Below are 20,712 nucleotides of genomic sequence, written 5' to 3'. Positions count from 1 at the left end.
AGCTGTGGTAGTGTGGACGTCTGGTATGTTCTGTTCAAACAAGTTCACACAATGTTGATTAGGCTGATTGGCACCAACTCTCTACCATCTGAGACAACATTTCCTGGCACTACATTGGCCATTGCTGGTTTGCCAGATCTGAAGAACGGAGCAACCATAACGACGGAGACAGAGTAGGCTACAGCAGCCAGCAAGCATCCAAGAAAAGCTTCTGACATTCCAGATAAAAAAGAAACCCAGCAGAATGACTACAGCCAAAGCATAAACGGGAGAGACATAAATTCTGCACTGTAGGTTTAATGTTCAAAGATATAAGGATGCGTCATATAATGCAAACAATGCATCAGTCCTGTGCCATGACCTGCTGGGCTTAAAGCCAGCAAGATTCAGTTTGTTCTAATGCTATCGATGCTTCCTGCGATTTAAATGACTATACCTAGCTTAAGAGAATTGTCAGCTCATTCTTCAGTCTCTCTCAGTGCCACAGAGCCTTTTAGTGGCTTCCAGCTTATTGATTTGGTTTAGTGGCCCCACAGCTTTGTTTACTTTCTCTTCTGTTTCCATCAGCATTGTTTCCAGCCTCGGCGAGCAGGTGTTTACAATGAGAAGGCACTAATAAACCCACTGCACTCCCCCCGCAGCATCAAGTAACAGACAAAGTCACAGCAGATAACTGATGAACATAGTGGAGCATGTATATGTGGAGCCCTCAGGAGTTAGTGGAAAGCTAAACCAGCGCAGTCTCACATCAAAATAGCTACACTGGTCCACAGTACTAAATGCATTATTTTCCTAGAGCGGTCCACATTTAGTTTTCACCCTCAGACTGTATACAAAAGGTAAAAGCAGCCACTGGGTCTGAAAAGTGACACTGGAGTGTCTTAAATCTGCGTTCTTCGGTTAAAAGGGTGTTTTCCTTGTCACTGTTGCCTTTGGGCTTGCTCTGGGGGTCAGGCATATGGGTTCTGTAAAGCGTCTTGAGACAATTTGACTGTAATTGGCGCTATATAAATAAAATTGAATTGAATTGAACAGCCAGCAGGAGGTGACTCCTCTGTTTGTATAGAAGTCTATGAGAAAATGAGGTTCTTACTTGATATGCTACCTTATGAAACATTTTTTCAGTAGGTTCATGGTCTCAATCTGATATTTTAAGAATATTTGAATGTCGCAAAGGTTCATTTAGTAAATTATGCTCCCATTTAGAGTAAAATAGATGTTAAAGTATCACTCATTGGTTGTTTTCAGTCGCTGTTTGCTTTTCTTTATGCAATAAAACTAATACATTTTGGGCAAAAGTATCACTTTTCAGACTCATTGTTTATATAAAGTCTGAGATTTAAGACTGAAATATCTTAACAACTACTGGATGGATTGTCGTTGCATTTTTTAGAATCATTAATAATCCCCAAAGAATAAATCATAATGATTTTTGCAAGCCCTTCACATTTCTTCTAGGGTGTCCAAGATGTTTGACACAACTGATTGAAGTCAAAAATCTGCAAAATTGTAGACATGTGGTTACTAAGGCAACAAGCATAGATCGTATATAAAAGCTGGATGTAGTCACTGTGAGGTCACCCGTTGGTTTGTCGAGTGTCACCATGCTGATCTTTTGAAACTAGACGTAACATGATGATGGTAGTCTCACCTTAAAACATACTCTGCTTCACCTATTTTCCTCTAAACTAGACCATAGTTTACAAAATAAACATCATGGTGTATTGAAGGAGCCTTGAAACTAATGATGTAGTCTATAAACCTATAGTAAAATGTCTTCAGTGAGTTAACAAATCAAGTGAGAAGTAGGGTCATTTTTCTCATTGACTTATGTACAATCTGACTTCTGTTTGCAACCACAGGAGTCGCCTCCTGCTGGCCATTAGGAAGAATGCTGTTTCAAGCCGTTCCACATTGACTTAACTTTTCAGATCCTAGAGGCTATGTGCATCTTTTATATACATTATATGGTGAGAAGTCCTTCCACAGAAACAGTCACTAAAACACACAAGCATAACGACAGAAATACATTTTGTGCTGTAGACGAACAAAGGTATTACACATTTCTAAAAGTTAGAACTGGATTGGTGGACTTTACCAGGTCTGTGATTGGTTTTGTACCTTGGATAGAAGCAAACTAGCTGTTTCCCGCTGTTTCTAGATTAAATGCAAATCTAAGCTGACAGGGTGAACTTTGAGCAGTTTAAGTGATGCACAATTGAACACAAAATGATGCAAAACAATCAAAATATGTCAGAAAATGACCAAAAGTAATTCAAAATTACCACAAAATGAGGCAAAACAAAATATTTTTATGCACTGAGGTGTCACAGTCTAAGCACTAAATGTGATGTTAATTTGATCTGAAACCAACTGTGAGCATCACTATTATGGGATGTATTGTAGTTCTGAATGCAAACACAAACACATTTGCTAATGTGTTCGTTCAGAGTGTGTCTGTTTATGCAGCTTTAAATAATGATCCCATTTCAGAGCCTCAGTTGTTTTTGATTTTAGAGGCAGTTCTCTCTTTCACATATTGGGTAAATTAAGCAAAGGCCCAAACCAAAGCACCGGTGTAGTCCCTTCAGTTCATTAAGATAACTGGAGTATAACAGCTGCCAGTGTTTTGTCACCGTATTCAAGGTTGCAAACCCACCCACACATTTATCTTTTTCCCATTTGTCTGTCAGTGTGTGTGGCGGTGGCTCCACACTGACGCCTGTTTGTTTCCACCCCCCTAATGAGTTGCCCTCTATCGATCTGTGAAGGTCTGAGCTGTTTTATTACCAGATACCTGGAGCACTAATTTCGAGTTTTAAAGTCTCTATGCTCATCAATGACAGATGGCAAAATGGCAATTGGCAGTAATGATGATTCCTAAAGAAAAACACGGACAAAGCGAGTGGAGAAAGATGGGAAAAAGAGACAATTAGGAAAAAGAAAGGGACAAGCTGTTAAGACAATTAAAAAAGGGAGAGAGGACTGTGAATGAGTGCGGGGCGTGTGGCGTATTGATTGCTTTGGCTGTGCCCACCACTTCCCTGAAGATAAGGCTTAATGAGATGATGGAGAGATATAAAGGAGAGACATTTAGTGAAAATACAGTTGTAATAGAACAGAGGCTTTATGGTTTTCCTGGTGGAACAACAAAGGTAAGCCATGAAAATCAGGCACCTACAGTGATGCAAATCCTGAAATAACACATGCGCCTTTCCTATAAATACATACATGTATTGGCGCTGTTGGCCATGATGGTGAGTCACAGGCCTGTGAGAACATCGTCTTCCCCTTCTTCACTCTCTGCTGCAGCTTCAATTCTTTCGTCTGTCACTTTGAATCTAATCTGTTATTCCGCCTTGTCAAATGCTTTGCTAACAGTTTCATGTTGTCCGTAGAAAATACTAAAGGCAGGAGGACAGCGAGGGTTAATATGACTTAAAGGTGGATGCTTCAGTTTGTACAAGACAGATCTTTGCCAGTGGACAGATTGTACTCCTGTTCATTACTTGTTCTGTAGTCGGGTAGTTGGGTTTGTCTCTGAGCTGTGACAGATGAGCTCATATGTGAGATGAAAGTCACTGAGGAAACAGCAAAGGGCACCATGTACCTTTTCTAGCAAGAAATGGCATGTTTCTACAAAGTAATAGTTCAGCTATTTCCTCGACACACTAAACTAAATCCCTATTTGGCTGCACCTGACCAGTAACAGTCAAAGCTGCCTATGCTGCTGCACCTATAACAATGGTTGGCTTTTTTGCTTTTCTGTAGCAGCTGCAACAGTGTGGCTAATATACTTTACACCTTGTGAGTCTTTGTCTTAACTTCTACAGCAGGGCTATTCCGGCCCCAGAGTAATTTTTTACCGGCCCTCGGAATTTAGAATAAATATTATTCCATAAGAGTAGTCTCATACAGCGTGTGACCGGCTAATTGTACATTCTCGCGTCTGATGCACCATTTGAGCCATGGTGCCAAAACAGGTAAAACAACTGCATGTTTTGGCCGGACATATATTTTGGGGGACAGCACATGACCAATCAGAATTGTCCATCCATGCTCTGGTGCTGCACTCTGACCTACTCGTTTCTCTGAAGCCGCGCTAAGAAGACAAGATGTCTCTGTATACATTAAAAAAGAAAAGTTGAAACAGAGAACAGGCAGTTCAACAATGAATTTACATAAAAATACGCGTTTATTGCTGTGGAAAAGAATCCGGTATGTTTAGTCTGCAACGAGTGTGTCGCCGTGTGTAAAGAATACAATTTGAGATGGCATTTCACTACAACGCATGCTAACTTTGATGCTGCTTTCCCACCGGGCTCTGCTACTAGGAGCCACAAGTTATCGGGCCTTGCATCTTGTAATGAGCAAAGACATTTTGTTTCGAGCCTGTACAGATCAAGAGAGAGCAACGGTAGCATCTTTACAAGTCACATGGATGCTGAGTAAAAACTAAAAGCTGTTTACAGACTCAGAGACCGTCAAGAAGTGTAAGCTAGCATCTATTGAAGAGGTGGTAGCAGATGAGAAAACCCGAAAAAACATTATTGATTCCATCAAGCAAATTCCAATATCCGACACGTCAGATATTAGGAGAGTGGAGTCCTTTACATCGGACGTTTTCAAGACGTTTTTGGACAAGCTGAGGAAGGCCGAGGTGATGTCTTTGGCGGTGAACGAGCCGATAGACAGCGATGATGTTGCTCAGCTGTGCCTCTGCGATTCGTTAGTGGGGACGTTTTTCGCGAGGATCTGCTTGGACTAATTCCTATGGAGACGCAAACTACCGGTGAGCTTCTTTTCACCAAAATTATTTCGTTCTTTGAGGAGAACAACTTGGATTTGACGCGCATCAACAGGCGGGTGACAGATGGTGACCCTGGATGGCAGGCAGGGATCGGGGGCTGGACGCGAGGATGGCAGATAAGCGCTCTACATTAATTCATCCACCGACGCCTCCAGTGTGAAAAGCTCAGTGGTGAGTTAAAAGAGACCATGGCCTCTGTCATGGCAATTATAAACTTTATTTGTTGCACCTCCGGTTTACAGCACCGCCTTTTCCGCAAACTGTTGACTGACATGTCTGCTGAATATAATGATTTGCTCGTTCACAGTGACATTAGATGGCTTAGCAAAGGAAACGCATTGAAGCGTTTTTTTGTGAACTAAGAGGACATTCTGGTGTATATCTTACTGCTGAATATTGGCATTGTACAGAGGTCAACTAAGGGATTTTTCTGTCTTAAAATGGATGAAATGATTATTGTTAACCAGGCATCACCACACTCCACGTACACCCTGTCAGCATTTGAAGCATGGTGCTGGACATGCGTCACTTAGGTGGTGGGGGGTTGGACATGCAGGTTTGTGGGTGTTTTTTGACCACAAAGCCTGTTTGGCAACCACAAGCTCCATCACAGAAGGTGTGTGGGTGCAAATGGAGGCAGAAGGCCCTTGAGGCTGTGGACTAGCAAACCTCAAGAGACCTGACCATAAGTCACCACGGAGAGCAAAGGAGGGCCAAAGGGCTTCAATTTTAGAGGATATGGCTTCCTTTTGTGTTATCACTTTCATGGCAGTTTGCATTGAATGTATTTAAGTAAAATGATCTATTCAACAATTCTCTTGCTGCTATCGAAGTGTCACTACACATCACTATCGTTTTATCACCCAGACCACCTACAAAATGATCCGAGGTTAGACTGCACAAAACGATCCCAGTTTGTTCCTCAGTCGCACTCGCATCCAAACTAAGTGCTCGGCTGCCATCGGGAGCAACTGGAGGTTCAGTGTCTGGCCCGAGGGCACGATTGCGATTAGTTGGACCACCTGAGCCATGGCTGCCAGTGTGTGTGTGTGTGTGTGAGTCATCATGGGAAACTGTGATACTGTAGTCGGATCCACCACAAAGACAGTTCTGAATACTTGTCTGTGGACGAATTTTGTCGACATAATAGCGCTGCAACCGTGCAAAATGCAGTCACAAAACCTTCACAGGGTGAGTAAAATTTATATGAAGTTTGAAGTCAATTATAGCTGTAGTCCGACTCATGATACTAACAGGCAGCATTTGTATCTTTAGCTAGTGAATGAACATATTAGATTTAACAGGCATGATAGTGCAAAACTTGTATTGTTTTTGCCTTCCAAGTCTGTGTGTGTCATCACTGCAAAATCTGGTCCTGTAGACACCTACTGTAGCGGAAACCTTAAGGGTACTTTTTGAGTGCTTTTGCTGGTATTTATATGTCTGTCTGTCTATCTGTGGACAGATTTTGTCAACACAATAGCATTACATCTGTGCAAGGTGTGTAGCAGACATCAAAAATAAAGTGGAGATGGCTGTTGTCCGAGAACTCACTGGCGTCCTGGCTGGTGTGATCTCATTGCAAGATGGTCTCCGCTTTTTCTTTCAAGCTGTGCCAGTTGAGCACATTCTTGGGTGTTATGTGTGTGCAAGTAGATAATCCAATTGTGTGGGAAGAGGAAAAGAGAGTAGTCGATGTAGTGCAAGCCAATTATAGTCAGAAATGAATGGAATAAAACAAAAATATAACCTCGAGTCTCAGATCTCGTCTTGTTGTTATTTTTCCACTCTCCACTAACAGATGTTTCTGTTGGATCATAGTGGGTATTGCCTGGAATTGTGTTTTGGACTCCTATGTTTCACCATTTTCTTCTGTCCCCTCTGGCAATATGAGCCACTGCACAGGAAAAATTACACAAGCTCACTTTGACACCATTGTGCTGCTGCAGCAATATCTGCACCACGCTTTTCACTGCTTCTTTAAAAACACCTGATCAACATGTGTATATTAGTTTTCACAGCTTTAAACCAACAAACCCCTAACTGATCCGCAACTACCCCTAAATACTAACAAGAATGTGCAACTCCTGGATAAACTGCAAGTGTGATTGCTGAAAGCTGCTGCAGCTTTCTTGCATTTGCTAGAACCTTTACAGTTCTACACATGTACTGGAGGAAGCTGGCATCAAATGCAAAATTAAGATTAGAGGACGAGGCGCTCTACTAACTGAGCCCACAAAAATAAAACTTAATTATCCATCTTAGCTTGAGACTGTGCTGCACTTAATTAATAAATCATGACCAGTTTAAGGGATTACATAGTTCAAGTCAGCCTGCTAATTAATTTTCATGTCTTACAGAAATGCATGGAATACATTTAAATACATTTGTATGTACACACGTGGACAAAATTGTTGGTACCCCTCAGTTAAAGAAGGAAAAACCCACAATTCTCACTGAAATCACTTGAAACTCACAAAAGTAACAATAAATAAAAATTTATTGAAAATTAAATAATCAAAAACAGCCATTACTTTTGAATTGTTGATTAACATAATTATTTAAAAAAACAAACTAATGAAACAGGCCTGGACAAAAATGATGGTACCTCTATAAAAGATTGAAAACTATTTGACCAGAGTGACATGATTAACTCAGGTGTGTCATTTAATTGACATCACAGGTGTTTCCAAACTCATAATCAGTCAGTCTGCCTATTTAAAGGGAGACAAGTAGTCACCCTGCTGTTTGGTGAAAAGGTGTGTACCACACTGAACATGGACAACAGAAAGCGAAGGAGAGAATTGTCCCAGGACATCCGAAAAAAAATTATAGACAAACATCTTAAAGGTAAAGGCTATAAGACCATCTCTAAACAGCTTGAAGTTCCTGCGACAACAGTGGCTCATATTATTCAGAAGTTCAAGACCCACGGGACAGTAGCCAACCTCCCTGGACGTGGCCGCAAGAGGAAAATTGATGACAAATTGAAGAGACGGATCGTTGGAATTGTATCCAAAGAGCCCAGAGCAACCTCCAAAGAAATTAAAGGTGAACTCCAAGGCCAAGGTACATCAGTGTCAGATCGCACCATTCGTCGTTGTTTGAGCCAAAGTGGACTTCATGGGAGACGACCAAGGAGGACACCACTGCTGAAAAAACTCATAAAAAAGCCAGACTGGAATTTGCAAAAATGCATGTTGACAAGCCACAAAGCTTCTGGGAGAATGTCCTTTGGACAGATGAGACCAAACTGGAGCTTTTTGGTAAGGCACATCAACTCTATGTTCATAGACTCAAAAACCAAGCATACGAAGAAAAGAACACTGTCCCTACGGTGAAACATGGAGGAGGCTCAGTAATGTTTTGGGGCTGCTTTGCTGCATCTGGCACAGGGTGTCTTGAAAGTGTGCAAGGTACGATGAAATCTGAAGACTATCAAGGCATTCTGGAGAGAAATGTGCTGCCTGGTGTCAGAAAGCTTGGTCTCAGTCGCAGGTCATGGGTCTTCCAACAGGACAACGATCCAAAACACACAGCCAAAAACACCCAAGAATGGCTGAGAGAAAAGCGTTGGACTATTCTAAAGTGGCCTTCTATGAGCCCAGATCTGAATCCCATTGAACATATGTGGAAGGAGCTGAAACATGCCATTTGGAGAAGACACCCATCAAACCTGAGACAACTGGAGCTGTTTGCTCATGAGGAGTGGGCCAAAATACCTGTTGACAGCTGCAGAACGCTCATTGACAAATACAGAAATCGTTTAATTGCAGTGATTGCCTCAAAAGGTTGTGCAACAAAATATTAAGTTATGGGTACCATCATTTTTGTCCAGCCCTATTTCATTAGTTTGTTTTTTTAAATAATTATGTTAATCAACAATTCAAAAGTAATGGCTGATTTTGATTATTTAATTTTCAATACATTTTTATTTATTGTTACTTTTGTGAGTTTCAAGTGATTTCAGTGAGAATTGTGGGTTTTTCCTTCTTTAACTGAGGGGTACCAACAATTTTGTCCACGTGTGTAAATGACGTGCATGCTGACAAGCTATTATGTCAAGTATGCTCAATCTGTGGAAGCCATCTTCAAGTCATAGTAAAATAAAGCATAAAATTCAACAAAGAGGTGAGTGGAATTAGATGTAAGGTGGCAACAATTTATTATGCTCATCTAAAATTCAGCCATTTTTTTGTTGATGACTTAACTTTTTGGTTTATAAAATGCTGAAAATATTCTTCACATCACCCATTTTGTCTGATCAGCCCCTCAAAATTTCAGAATATTTTTCCAAAATATTAAACATGAATCGGTTAAAGAGCTGGAACCAGGTAGTGTCATGTAATTTGGCTTTAAAAATTGGTTAATTTATTAGTCAATAAGCAAAACTGTGTCAGTAAACTAACAAATCGATTATTTGCTTCATCGGTAGCTAAATGAAAGCTGAGCAATAAATTCTGCAGTGACGGTTTGAAAGAGGGTTTATGAAGAATGATGATGACAGAAGAACATACTGGAAACAAACAGCAACCTGGGATAACTTCATTGTCATAATTCATCTGTGTGAGGAGTCATTGATTGATCAGAGGAAAGATTTAAGATGTGAAAAGATCCCTTTGGAGCTGGCTATTTGATCCCATGTTGGAAATTTTAGCCAGACTCCCTATAAACTGAGTGTTGTGCTTGGAGACAAACTGAAAGATGGCCTGAAGGGACAGACAGGAGGAGTGTTCACCTCTCTCAGGTAGCAGGAGATTCCTCTGAGGGCTGTGCTCATCGCAGTCGGTGAAGGCAGCTGCAGACAAAGACAAGAGAGACGACATAAATGCGTGTGAACGACTGATGGAAAAGCCATACAAGCAGACATTATGAGCAAAGAATGAGGAGGAAAGGACCACATATATTGTCGAGGCAGAAGCCACTTTGAAAATTACAGGCCTGGCACTGCGTCGGGTTTTGCAAGATGACAGAAGGGCTTTAGCGTTTGATCGCAGAGTGGCCACCGGCCTCAGAGGGCCAATCTAATACCCGCAGCCCTTTCCATGTCATAAAGAACAAAAACCCTCCCACCCCTTTTTACACACATGGCCCCTGCTCCCCACCCACCAGCGCTTTTATTTTCTAATCCATTTGTTTCTCATCTCTGTCACTTGCTCTCGCTGTCTATTGACACTTCGCCGGCCCCCCTCTTCTCTTCGCTCTTTCTCCTCACCTTTCATTCTTCCAATCTCTGAGCACCGTTTTGCCACGTGTGAGTCGGCTGACATTTAGCCTGCACAGAAAGCTATTTGCGGGCTATAAAAGTAGAAGTGATTCCCCATTCTCGCTATTCCTAGTATTTGTAATTCAAAAGGTGTACAAGTCAGCCAATATTACTGCAGAATACACCATAAGGCCAAAAATATGTGGACACCACCGCTCTAACTTTTGGTTAATTTTTACATATTTTGCACGATTAGTGTTTCCAACTTTGTGGCAACAATTACGGGAGGCTCTTTTTTATTCCTCTCTGTGCAAAAAGCGAAGTGATTTCTTGTGAATCAGGCTGGCTGGCCTGCACGTCAGCCCCACATCCATCACCTCTTGAATGGATTTCAACACCTAGCGACAGCCAGGTTTTATCACTCAATAGCAGAGTTCAAACCAGTCAGACTGATTCAGAGATCTGGTGTAAAGAGTGGAGTGTTGTTACAGCTGCACATTAAAGCTCTTTTCTCACCCGAAAGTTCAAACCAAAGGTTTTGTTTTTTCTCACACTCTGTACCAGATCAGGTTAGTCTTGGTTTCACATTACAATTCCATTACTGCACTGAAGAACTTGACGTGAAATACCGACACCCTGCTGTCCTAACATTTGGAGCAGCATCTTTTTTTATTCTTTGATTGGTTTGTAGACGAATGTCCAGAATGATAATCTGGTTGTCATAAAAACAAAACTCACTTTGTATACTGCTGCTGCACTCTCTTTTTCTTCAAGCGGCAACACTCTCCTGTCCTCTAACACCTCTGAAAATACCGGGGATTTTTTTTCTCCATCAGACTCATTTCAGTTAAAAACCCGTCATCCTCCTCTCCCCATGCGCTTCCATTGCTCATTTTTCTATTTTCTCATTCTGACAATAGCCCGCTGTAACTGACTGTAATTGGTGCTGAAGTTCGAACAATCAAAAAAACGTTTTCAGACTAGAAGCAAAACGCCCACGGAGGTTTCACCACTTGTAATCTGGAGTGTGATGAAACTGCAAGTTCTGAAAGTTGAGACTAAATGAGTTGGATATGAAAGATTTTGGTAAATGTGCAAGCATTCATGAATGGGTGTAACACTTGGCTGTCCACATACTTCTAATGATTGTGTCTTAGCATCAGCTGCATTTGTATGTATAGCATATAATTATTTTCCTGAATTTGCACCTCTTTCTGATGTGGCCTTTATAAGCAGCCTTTAGATTATGATATAGGTAGTGTCTACGGATACGGGTTCGTATCCGTAGCCCACAGGCTACGGGTACGGCACTTTCCATTTGCCAGACAGATACAGACCCGTACGCGAGTCTCGCGAGTCAAGAAGCTGCTAACCACTGCAAACTGTTGAAAGGTAAGCAAAGGTTAGGGTTAGTGTTAGGGTCAGGTTTAGGGTCTGTACCTGTCGTACCGATGCTACGGGTCCGTACAGCTAGCGTCTACCGGGAGTCACGTGACCAGATCTCGCGTATCTGATTGGCAAATGGCAAGTGCCGTATCCGTAGTCCACAGGCTACGGGTACGGGTCCGTACCTCTAGCAACAACCTATGATATAATGTGTAAAAATGTCTCTACGGTCTCTTGATTGTTAGGAAATTTTTGGGAAAGCAAGGAAATTTCTTTTTTTATGTGATTTATGAAACAATAGCAAATGAAGTCATTAGTTACAATCTAAAAATCATTTTTAGAGGATGTCTTATTCGAAAATGATATTTGCTCCTCTTTAAAAGAATAGCTTGACATTTTGTGGGATCCTATTATTCTGTTTTCTGCCAGAGAATCAGATGAGACGATTGATGATTTCCTTCTTTTCATTTTGGTCCATTAATTATAAAACTACAGCCAGTCGTCAGTAACTTAACAAAAAGACTGAAAAACAGATGGAAACAGCAAACTGAGCTATCTTTAGCAGCAGCACCTCCAAAGCTCATTAACATTTTCACTCTTCGTTTGTTAAACCTGTAAAAAAAAAAAACAACTGTAAAAACTATGATTCATTTTCCTGGTTTTGTTTGCTTGTTTGCTTCTTAGCAGGGAGCTCGAACTTCTTCAGTGGCTGCTTGATGAGTAATTTTTCAGCACATAACAGCTCATAAAATCACAATTTGCAGGTTTTGCAGTTTGGTTTAAAGGACAGAAATAAAATGTGAATTTGTGAGCTTTTGAGGTGCCATAGTTGTCGGATTTTTCAACTATATATGCTAAGCTAAGCTAATCAGCTGCTGGCTGTAGCTTCGTATTTAGTGTCCAGATATAAAGAAGGTATCAGTCTTCTCATCTAACACTGGCAGAGGACGAATAAACACGTTTTGCAAAATTCTGAACTATTCTTTTAACATTTTTTACTGTATTTCTTTTTTGTTAATTATCATTTACACCAATACATTTAATCTATTAAATGTAATGGGGTTTTTGTACTATAGACCCATTTACTGTAGGTAAATAAAGAGGGCTGCGCGCGCACCCTGGCAACGGAAGTATGGCGGCTGGCAGTGGCTTGTCAAGCCATGCGGGTGCATTATCAGTAAAAGATCGCAAAAAATACTTTAAAAAGATCACTTTAACAAATGGCAAGAGGCTCCCAGATCCCTGCACACTTACCGAACGGGACTATGACGTTAGTAAGTGGCCCAATATTCAGTGGCCTGATATTTATTTGTATTTAGTTGAAAAACCTGGAGTGTACACTAGAGAGAAGCTGCGAGCATACAAATCTATGGAGGCCTATGATTATGCAATTTGTGGACAGGTACAGGTGAGATACAAGGACACTGACACAGAGTTTTGTGTTTTGATGTCTGAAATCCTACCCAGCCAAAGGCAAGGGCAGAAGACTACGATGTATGAGGCATGGGTGATCATCAGCAAAGTGGAGAACTACATACACACAGCAAACTGCAAATTTATGGCGGCGATTCCAGCCGCTTTATTTTTTATGTCCCTGTCACAACAGTCAATAGGGTTTTTATTAGTGGCTCTAATCGTGTGGGAACCGACAGCTCGTCAGTATACTTTGCACTGATTTCACTTTATCTGCCACAACAGAGCACACGCGTGCATTGTTGATGGTATCCTCCGTCCAATCCGCTGGCTTGATAACCTGGAGCCACAGCCGCCTTCGGTTGCTCTGAAGCGGCTGAGAGCCCATCGGCATGCGGTAGAACTTATGTCCCTCTTGAGTATTTCGGTTCGTACAACCAAAAACACAACAACCTGACATTATGATGCCGACAGTTCAGCGTTAGCTTTTAGCTTTGCTACTCCGTGTGGTGCGAACAATGCCAGGTAAATGATATGAAGCGGTACTTCCGTTGCCTTGATGCGCACGCAGCTTGTTGATGACGTAGGCTCTGATGGGGTCTATATTTCTTTCTTGTTCCACTGATAAACAGTTTTTGACCCTCGTGTTGTCCTGTGGGTCAAAATTGACCCGTTTTAAAGTTTGAAAATGAGGGGGAAAAAATATTTCCACAGTGAAACTTCTGATGTTGACATTTTCAGCATTTGTGGGAAATCTTTGAACATTTTCTGGTGGAAAAAAGAACTGTTAAAAATGTTTCTTAAGAACATTCACAAAAAAATCAACCAAAATCCAGCGAATTTTACTGGATTTTGCTATATATATATATATATATATATATATATGTGTGTGTGTGTGTGTGTGTGTGTGTGTGTGTGTGTGTGTAATCACTTTAGATGCTCTTTGGGATTTTTTGGAAGATTTTTACTCTTTTTTTTAAAAAATATTTACAAGACTTTTCTTGCCAAATTTGGGGGATTTTAAACAAATCTTTAAGGGAAACTTTTAAGGAATTATTGGAATTTTCGTCCTGAAGGTTTTGTAAATATTCAGAAATTTGGGAATTTTTTTGCTGCATTTTTGGAATTTTTTTTAGACAAGGAAACGATATTTTTTGGTGCCCGTAAATGAAGGCAACAGGATTTTTAAGGGATTCTTGCTTTATGATTGTGATTTATGATTCATGATTGTGTTTATATAGCATGAAATTCATCCGATTTATTTGCTATTTACTCTCAAATATCAATACCAGCATTAGTCGGTCTTTATTTTGAATAAATCGGGATCTTGGGTGAGCTGAGGTATTCGAGAACATTATGTCCGGCGGCTTTGTGGAAGCGTTTGTTCAGCTTTGTTGCTAATGATGCTGTGGAGATTGCCCAGACACATTGGTGATTTATATATAATGAGACCCAGGTGTGTGGTCAACATCACAGTGGATTGCTGTGTCTACTAAATATTGAGTTTTTTACGCCTCCCTGCTGGTATGTAAATGGTTTCCTTCCCTCTTTGCTATATTCTTGCTTCCATCCTTATTTTTTCCCCCACATCTGTACTTTCAAAGATGTGGCTGTGAGTCACACAGAAAGCCTTAATATATTCAATATTACAGTACCCTCCGGTCATTTATCTCTCTCATGCACATTCATTTTCCTTGCTTTAGGCTTTCCTATCCTTCTTTATATTCCTTCTAGCCCCCCTCCCATGCCCGGCTCTTCTTCTCACAGGAGGTGGATGCTCGAGACAGATGTTAAAGTGTTTGGTCTGGTCAGGCTTCACACGGCGCAGGGCCACCCGCGACTCCCCGATGAACTCATTATGTGTCAGCTTGTCTTCGTCACACACGGACACCCTGCGAGTGAGAGACGGAGGGGGGAGGCACAAATGAGAAATAGCGATGGGTGAGAGTGCAGAGCGCGAATAAAAACAGGAGATTTGCGACGTGGAGACAGAAAATTCAGAGTGGACAGGCGAGGAGATGCATCTATGTGTGCGGCAGCGGGAAAAAACGTCCCATGTTATGACTCATTGTGGTGTTGTAGCAACAGTCTAACAAGGGAAGGAAATCACTGACACAAACCTGACATGAATTCAAGAGCAAACAGTCCGAAAATCAACTAAAGCACACACACAATTAGCATTTTTCATCTAGTGGGAATTCAGATGAAAGATGATGATCAGCATGTGAAAGTGCATCGCGTGAGATTAAGCAGATCTATATTTATGCGCCTGGCAAACTTTAACACCTGTCATGATGTCGCCTGAAATGCACTGGTGGGTGGGAGCGGCAGAGAGGGGCGAAGGGAAGCCGAAATCAAACGCTGCCGAGTAAAGGATGGAGTGATGTGGGTGAGAGGCAGAGATTAAAACAGAATAATGTATTTAAATCTGTGTGCGTGGATCAGAATGCTACCTGAAATCCAGTGTGGTTTTTTTTTTGCCTTTTTTTTCCCCTGCACTTTATGTAAATGTGAATAAAAGACTTGCGATGAGATGAAGGAAAGGAAGAAAGCAATCTGCCAGAGGAGTAATCCAGATATGAAAGTGAAAGTGCTGCCTTTGTTGTTGTTTTTTTTTGTCTTTAAACCTCCAACTAAAATTAAAACCACAAGGATGAGATGTTTCAGTCGCCTGCTACCTTCTAATAAAACACAGTATTGCTGGTATGTGGAAGGGGCAACAGTTCAGATGTCTGGGGACGCCAGATATGTGGTGGACCTTTCAGAATCAAACAGCAGCAAAACAGGAAAGAAAAGAGGAAAACAACAGACTGAGGTGGGAAGGTGATAAAACATGAGAGCAGAGGAGAACAAAGATACATTAAAGATAAATATACGAGAAAAGAATGGCTGAGATAAAGAGGGTTTGAGGATGCAGTGATCTGGTGATCCGTCAAAGATTTAAGCGTGACAGAAGGACTCAAAATGTCAGCTGGATGCGGAGGTACACAGCATGAAGTAATGTAAACATCTTACTGTCACTATGACATCTACTGTCACGCTTACTGCACTCCTACAAGGTTCCATAATGTTAGTAAAGCAGGTTGTTCTATCGGATCCACTCACACTGTCTGTAGAAAAAATATTCTGACACTGTAGCAGCTCAGGAGTCTGTTCTAAAGGAAGTCCTGCTGTTCTGTGAAACCTCATACAGTCCATTTTCGACCAAAAAGCTCCAGTTCGGTGCCAATTCAGTGCTGGCGCTTAGTTAGTTCAAATCTTGTGCCTCCTAAGAATTGGTTTGCTTTTCCATTGGCAAGGAGCCGAGTTAAACGTCATTGCATCACCGTAAAACGTCAGTACGTCACTGCATGTGTAGCCGTTCAACAATGTTCGCGCATCGTATACATGCAAATGCTGTTTCTGACTTTGCAGAAACAAATATTTAAACTGTTAGTAGCCATCTATCTTCATTGTAGTCACAGGCAATGGCGACTACGTTGGAGAAGACAAGTAACTGTCAGAGATGTTTTGATTTTTAACAGTGAATGTGTTAGCGTTAGCTTGGCTCCTTAGCTCCGACTACACTTGCATCCATTACATAGCAGTTAAACAAATGCAATAAGTTGATGATAATATTTATGTTTATTTTTATAGATGATCTTAAGATTGATTTTGAGGCAGAGGACAGCGGTTGCCTGGGCACATCTGTGATCATGCTACTAGCGTCCATATTTATCGGTTTTCAAAACACTACTTGTTCAGTACTTTAAAAGTAGTGGTTCTGTGTATCCACCGTATTCTTGCCCCAACCCGTCACGTATTCGTTTCTTAACTCTTAACTCTGGCCAAGCAAAGAGTTGGTGCCTGAAAAGCACCTTTTTTTGGAGCCTTAGTTGGTGGAAACATGAAGAACTGGTGCTAAGTCAGGCACTGGCTCTGAACTAGAACTGGAATCAGCTTGGTCGAAAAGGGGCCATAGTGACCAGAGTATAAATTCTGCAATGACACTTGTTGTACCAGCTCTAACAGAAACTCATTTCCACCCAAAAAAGACTGAAAAGACTGACAACAGATCAAAGTTATCAAATAACAATAATAGCTGTTTTCAAACTCAGTTAACCCCTTAAGCTTCAGTGTACCGCCGGCGGTACACCTACTAATTTGCATAGGAATTTCAAGAATGTCCGACGGCTGCAAACACGATTATACAAACACTATACGCTGATGGAAAGCTTAGGTTCTCATGAATCCGCCGATATAAACCACTTTCAGATGCGATTACCACAGCGGGTGAGAAAAACACATTTGTCCGACAAAAACGAATATTCATCCATCCGTTCTCTATACACGGCTTCAACGCACACAGCGCGACTCACATTTCCGGGTTTATTATTACACACAAAAAAAAAGATTCCACAAAAAACGGCCATAATCCAACCTTTTACATCCAGATGACACAAGCCAGTAAACTATTTTATCCAAAACATGTCCTGAAGTCGGTATAAAATCCCCGAATCGGTCATTTTCAAGGAAATGCACCTCGCGATGCCCGTCCCATATTCCCTGTATTTTTCGTATTTTTTTTTATTTAAAAATAGAATATTAGCGATTTTTTTTGTACTGAAAACGACTGGAATTGAATGAAGCTTAAAGGGTTAAAAACTATAATAGATTCAGATTAGGAGATACAAATGTTCATGTTACGCTTTTCAGCCCATTGCTCAATCACACCATCAAAGTAATACCTTTTAAGGTTTGAAACTTTCATTATCCGCTTTTTTCAATAACTTAATAAGTGGATAATTGTCCCTGAGTTAAATTTTTAATTGTTTGGGTTTGGTATCATTAGCGCCTGGGGGAGTCTGCCCATCCCATTATGTAACCTGAACAAAAAGATAAATTCAGGATGTAAAGGCTAAACTAACTTTATTCAGCTTTGTAGAAAATGTATATGAGCTGCTCAACTGGTGGTAAATTCTCCACTGCTGAGATATTTCACACCTTTTTTAAGGTAATCTGAAGCCTTGTTCTTTTGATACAATGCCATAGATAACAAGAGAAACACGAGAACGGGCTGTTTCTGATGCTGACTGGTCACTCAGGGTTGCATCTGGGCATTTTACTCTCAACCATTTGTCGTGTCGAACATAATTTCAGACAGCAGAGTACAACAGACAATCTGCCACATGAATCTGTTACCCAGTCTGTCAGTTTCACTCAGTACTTCAGGAAGATGGGAAAACACTCAAAAAGGTATTTGAAGGCTGCTACTTTATTTATTCTGAACAACTACACTGACAACAATAACGATACACTGACCTGTTGCTCCACTCTATTAGTAACGTTCTCATACGCCTCCAAAGCCTCCTAAAATAATTTAACCGATAAATTATGACAAGGCCAGATGTGCTATATACTTTACATACATGGCCCCAGACTCCCCCGTGCAATAATGGTACAGTCCAAACACAAGCCCAAAACACAGAGAAAGAAAGTTGAATAATTCCTAATTTTATATTTTTGTTCAAACATCGAATTCTCAGACAAAAAAAACCCAAACGTGAAACATTAAAATTAAAGTGAGAGACAATTATCCAGCTTCATTTTCATCTGATTAAATTTTATGGTGCGAATTAAACTAATAACTGCGTGACACAGACCTACTGAGTTAAATTGTGAACTTTTTTCTCTCATATTGACTGAAGTAGCATGACTAAATTTTGTCTGATACTTATCATTTTTTACTTTCATCATATGTAACTTTTTCTGAACAGTCTACAAATGGTCGTACTTATGTAACAAGAAATTTAAAAACAAAAAAGAATGTAAATCATAATCATCATGACACAGTATAAACACATAATTGCACCATGAGATGTATTTTCTGAAACTGTACATCTAGCATATCTACATTTGTCATTTGTTAACGCCCAGAGAGTATGTTGTGGATTGTTGCTGCAGGGTTTTAAACACAAAAAAGAACAAAAAAAATACTGTATACCAAGCCATTTTCACTTATTGTGAAACGCGCTGATTGTTTTGTGGTGGACTGATGCTTTAAATTTCACCCTAACAACAGTTTGATTGCATCTGCATTTGCACAGATGTTAAAAGGTGTTCTGCATATAAAATAACTTGGCAGACATCTTGAAATGTCAATGCACTGCAGCGGGTGATGCCAAGATGTTTCCCTGTTTCCCTGATTCAAACTTCTCGTCTCCTGAGCTCCGAGTCCCTCTGCTGAATTAGCACAGTGTCAGGGGCCGGTGGTGGGGCCGGTTCCTCTAATTTCCCCCGAGAGATCATCCGTCGATCCTATTTAAATCCCACTCCCATGTGTGCAGTGGCAAAGTTTTAGTCACAGGCAGAGACAATTCGCAGCTTTCGTCACCTCTGGAGGGGGGTCAATGAAATTAAAACACCCCGCAGTGCTTAGTCTGACCTCAATCTGTCAGTGTGGCTCGGGAAGAGGGAAAGCAAGGAGCCAGATGGAAAGAAAGACAAGGGGAAAGGAAAGGCTTACGGAGGAGTGAGGGGAGATCTTTGCTGATCCTAGTGGACAGGAGAGCGTGAGGATGAAGGTGAGGTGACAGAGGAGGATCTAAGGATCACCAGAGATGGAAGGAGTGCAGGAAAGGCCTCTAAACCCAAAGACATGCGGCTGAGATGGATGATAAGGAATCCTTTGTAAGTACGAGTCCTCTTGATGGGAGAGAAAAAACAGAAGTGCAGCACAGAAATAGCCTCTCAGCAAACATTTACCGGAGTGTTTTGCGGTACATGTCCTCCTCGGTGATTCCGCAGTAGGTGAGCGTCTCGTTCCACACAGGATTCAGTGTGTTGCGAACCGTCTTGGTTTTCAGCTTATTGGCCTGTACAGAGGGGAAAAAAGCAAACATTAATATGTTTCTAGAGGCACAAACGGCAACATCAACTCTCGCTGGCTACACGGTCATTTCGTTTTACAGCTGATTCACCGGTCTGCACTTGTATTTCTATCATGCAGCTCTAAAATAACTCTGTGAATAGAATGTGCACTCTGAAGGCCTCTCTCAATTATAGAAACATAGATGGAGCCAAAATGGTGCTCTGATAATAAAATCGGACCTTGCAGGCTCCCGGCAGCAGGTGCAGTTTGACATAGGGATCGGCCAAACCGTTAAAATCCATCGGCTTCAGACCCTTATAGAGAAGATAGAGAAAATACAAGGCATAGAAAGTAAACAGCGGAGACAACTGTGACAAGTTCCTGCACGATGAATTCTGAAACGAACTGCCAGACAGACAGGTGAGAGGTCCATTTCAAATTGAATCTAAAGCACAGAGGAGCTGAGGAGGGGCAGGAGTTTTAAATTAATGGCAGCACACTGGTGAGAAACAGTGTAAAGAGTAAATATCGAAAACTGAAATGTTGCCTCTATCAGGAAAGTGGTTTTTTAAAAAAAAATATATATATATGTGAGGTTTGAATGCCATATGTCCAGGAGTAATGCAGTGTATAATTTGATGCTGGCGCCTTGATTCCTGATGTGCGGGTCACTTTAAGAGTCAATGCTGTCAATGCTGCAATGCTGTGAACCCGTGGCTTTGGTACATTATGTGCTTTAGGAGGAAGCTAACATCTGCATGCTAACTCGTTCACAGTGGAATTTTGAACACGTATTGGTGTTTGGCAAGTACATTTCAAATCAAAGTAAAATGGAATCACTTTACTGTCACTTTACATTCTGTTAGATGCTCTCAATATTTAAATAACATGTACAAACTAAAAACAAACCAGCCATAAAACCAACAGACACGGAGCATTGGAAAATATTCGGAGCGGATCTGCTGGATCTCAGGTGGAATAAAATTCAGCACTGCGGATACATAAAGCTGACATCCTCTATGGATATCCAACAGTTCACCTCTACGG

The 20,712-nt window shown here is 41.0% G+C and overlaps 1 protein-coding gene across 1 annotated transcript in view; it reads right to left on the bottom strand.

Annotated features, from left to right (window-relative positions):
- The window catches only part of LOC110968261 (double C2-like domain-containing protein alpha), a 44,668-nt gene that overhangs the window by 11,587 nt on the left and 12,369 nt on the right, over positions 1 to 20,712 (bottom strand). The window contains exons 4-7 of the mRNA XM_022218099.2: positions 19,905 to 19,979; positions 19,560 to 19,669; positions 14,581 to 14,707; positions 9,549 to 9,608 (exon numbers count right to left, since the gene is read on the bottom strand). Of these exons, the coding sequence (XP_022073791.1) occupies positions 9,549 to 9,608; positions 14,581 to 14,707; positions 19,560 to 19,669; positions 19,905 to 19,979 (372 nt within the window). The remainder of the gene's footprint in view (positions 1 to 9,548; positions 9,609 to 14,580; positions 14,708 to 19,559; positions 19,670 to 19,904; positions 19,980 to 20,712) is intronic.

This window comes from Acanthochromis polyacanthus, chromosome 19 (genome assembly GCF_021347895.1).
Source record: "Acanthochromis polyacanthus isolate Apoly-LR-REF ecotype Palm Island chromosome 19, KAUST_Apoly_ChrSc, whole genome shotgun sequence".
Lineage (NCBI taxonomy): Eukaryota > Metazoa > Chordata > Actinopteri > Pomacentridae > Acanthochromis > Acanthochromis polyacanthus.
The sequence above is the reverse complement of the archived record's forward strand: the minus strand, read 5'-3'. Positions and strand labels throughout refer to the sequence as shown.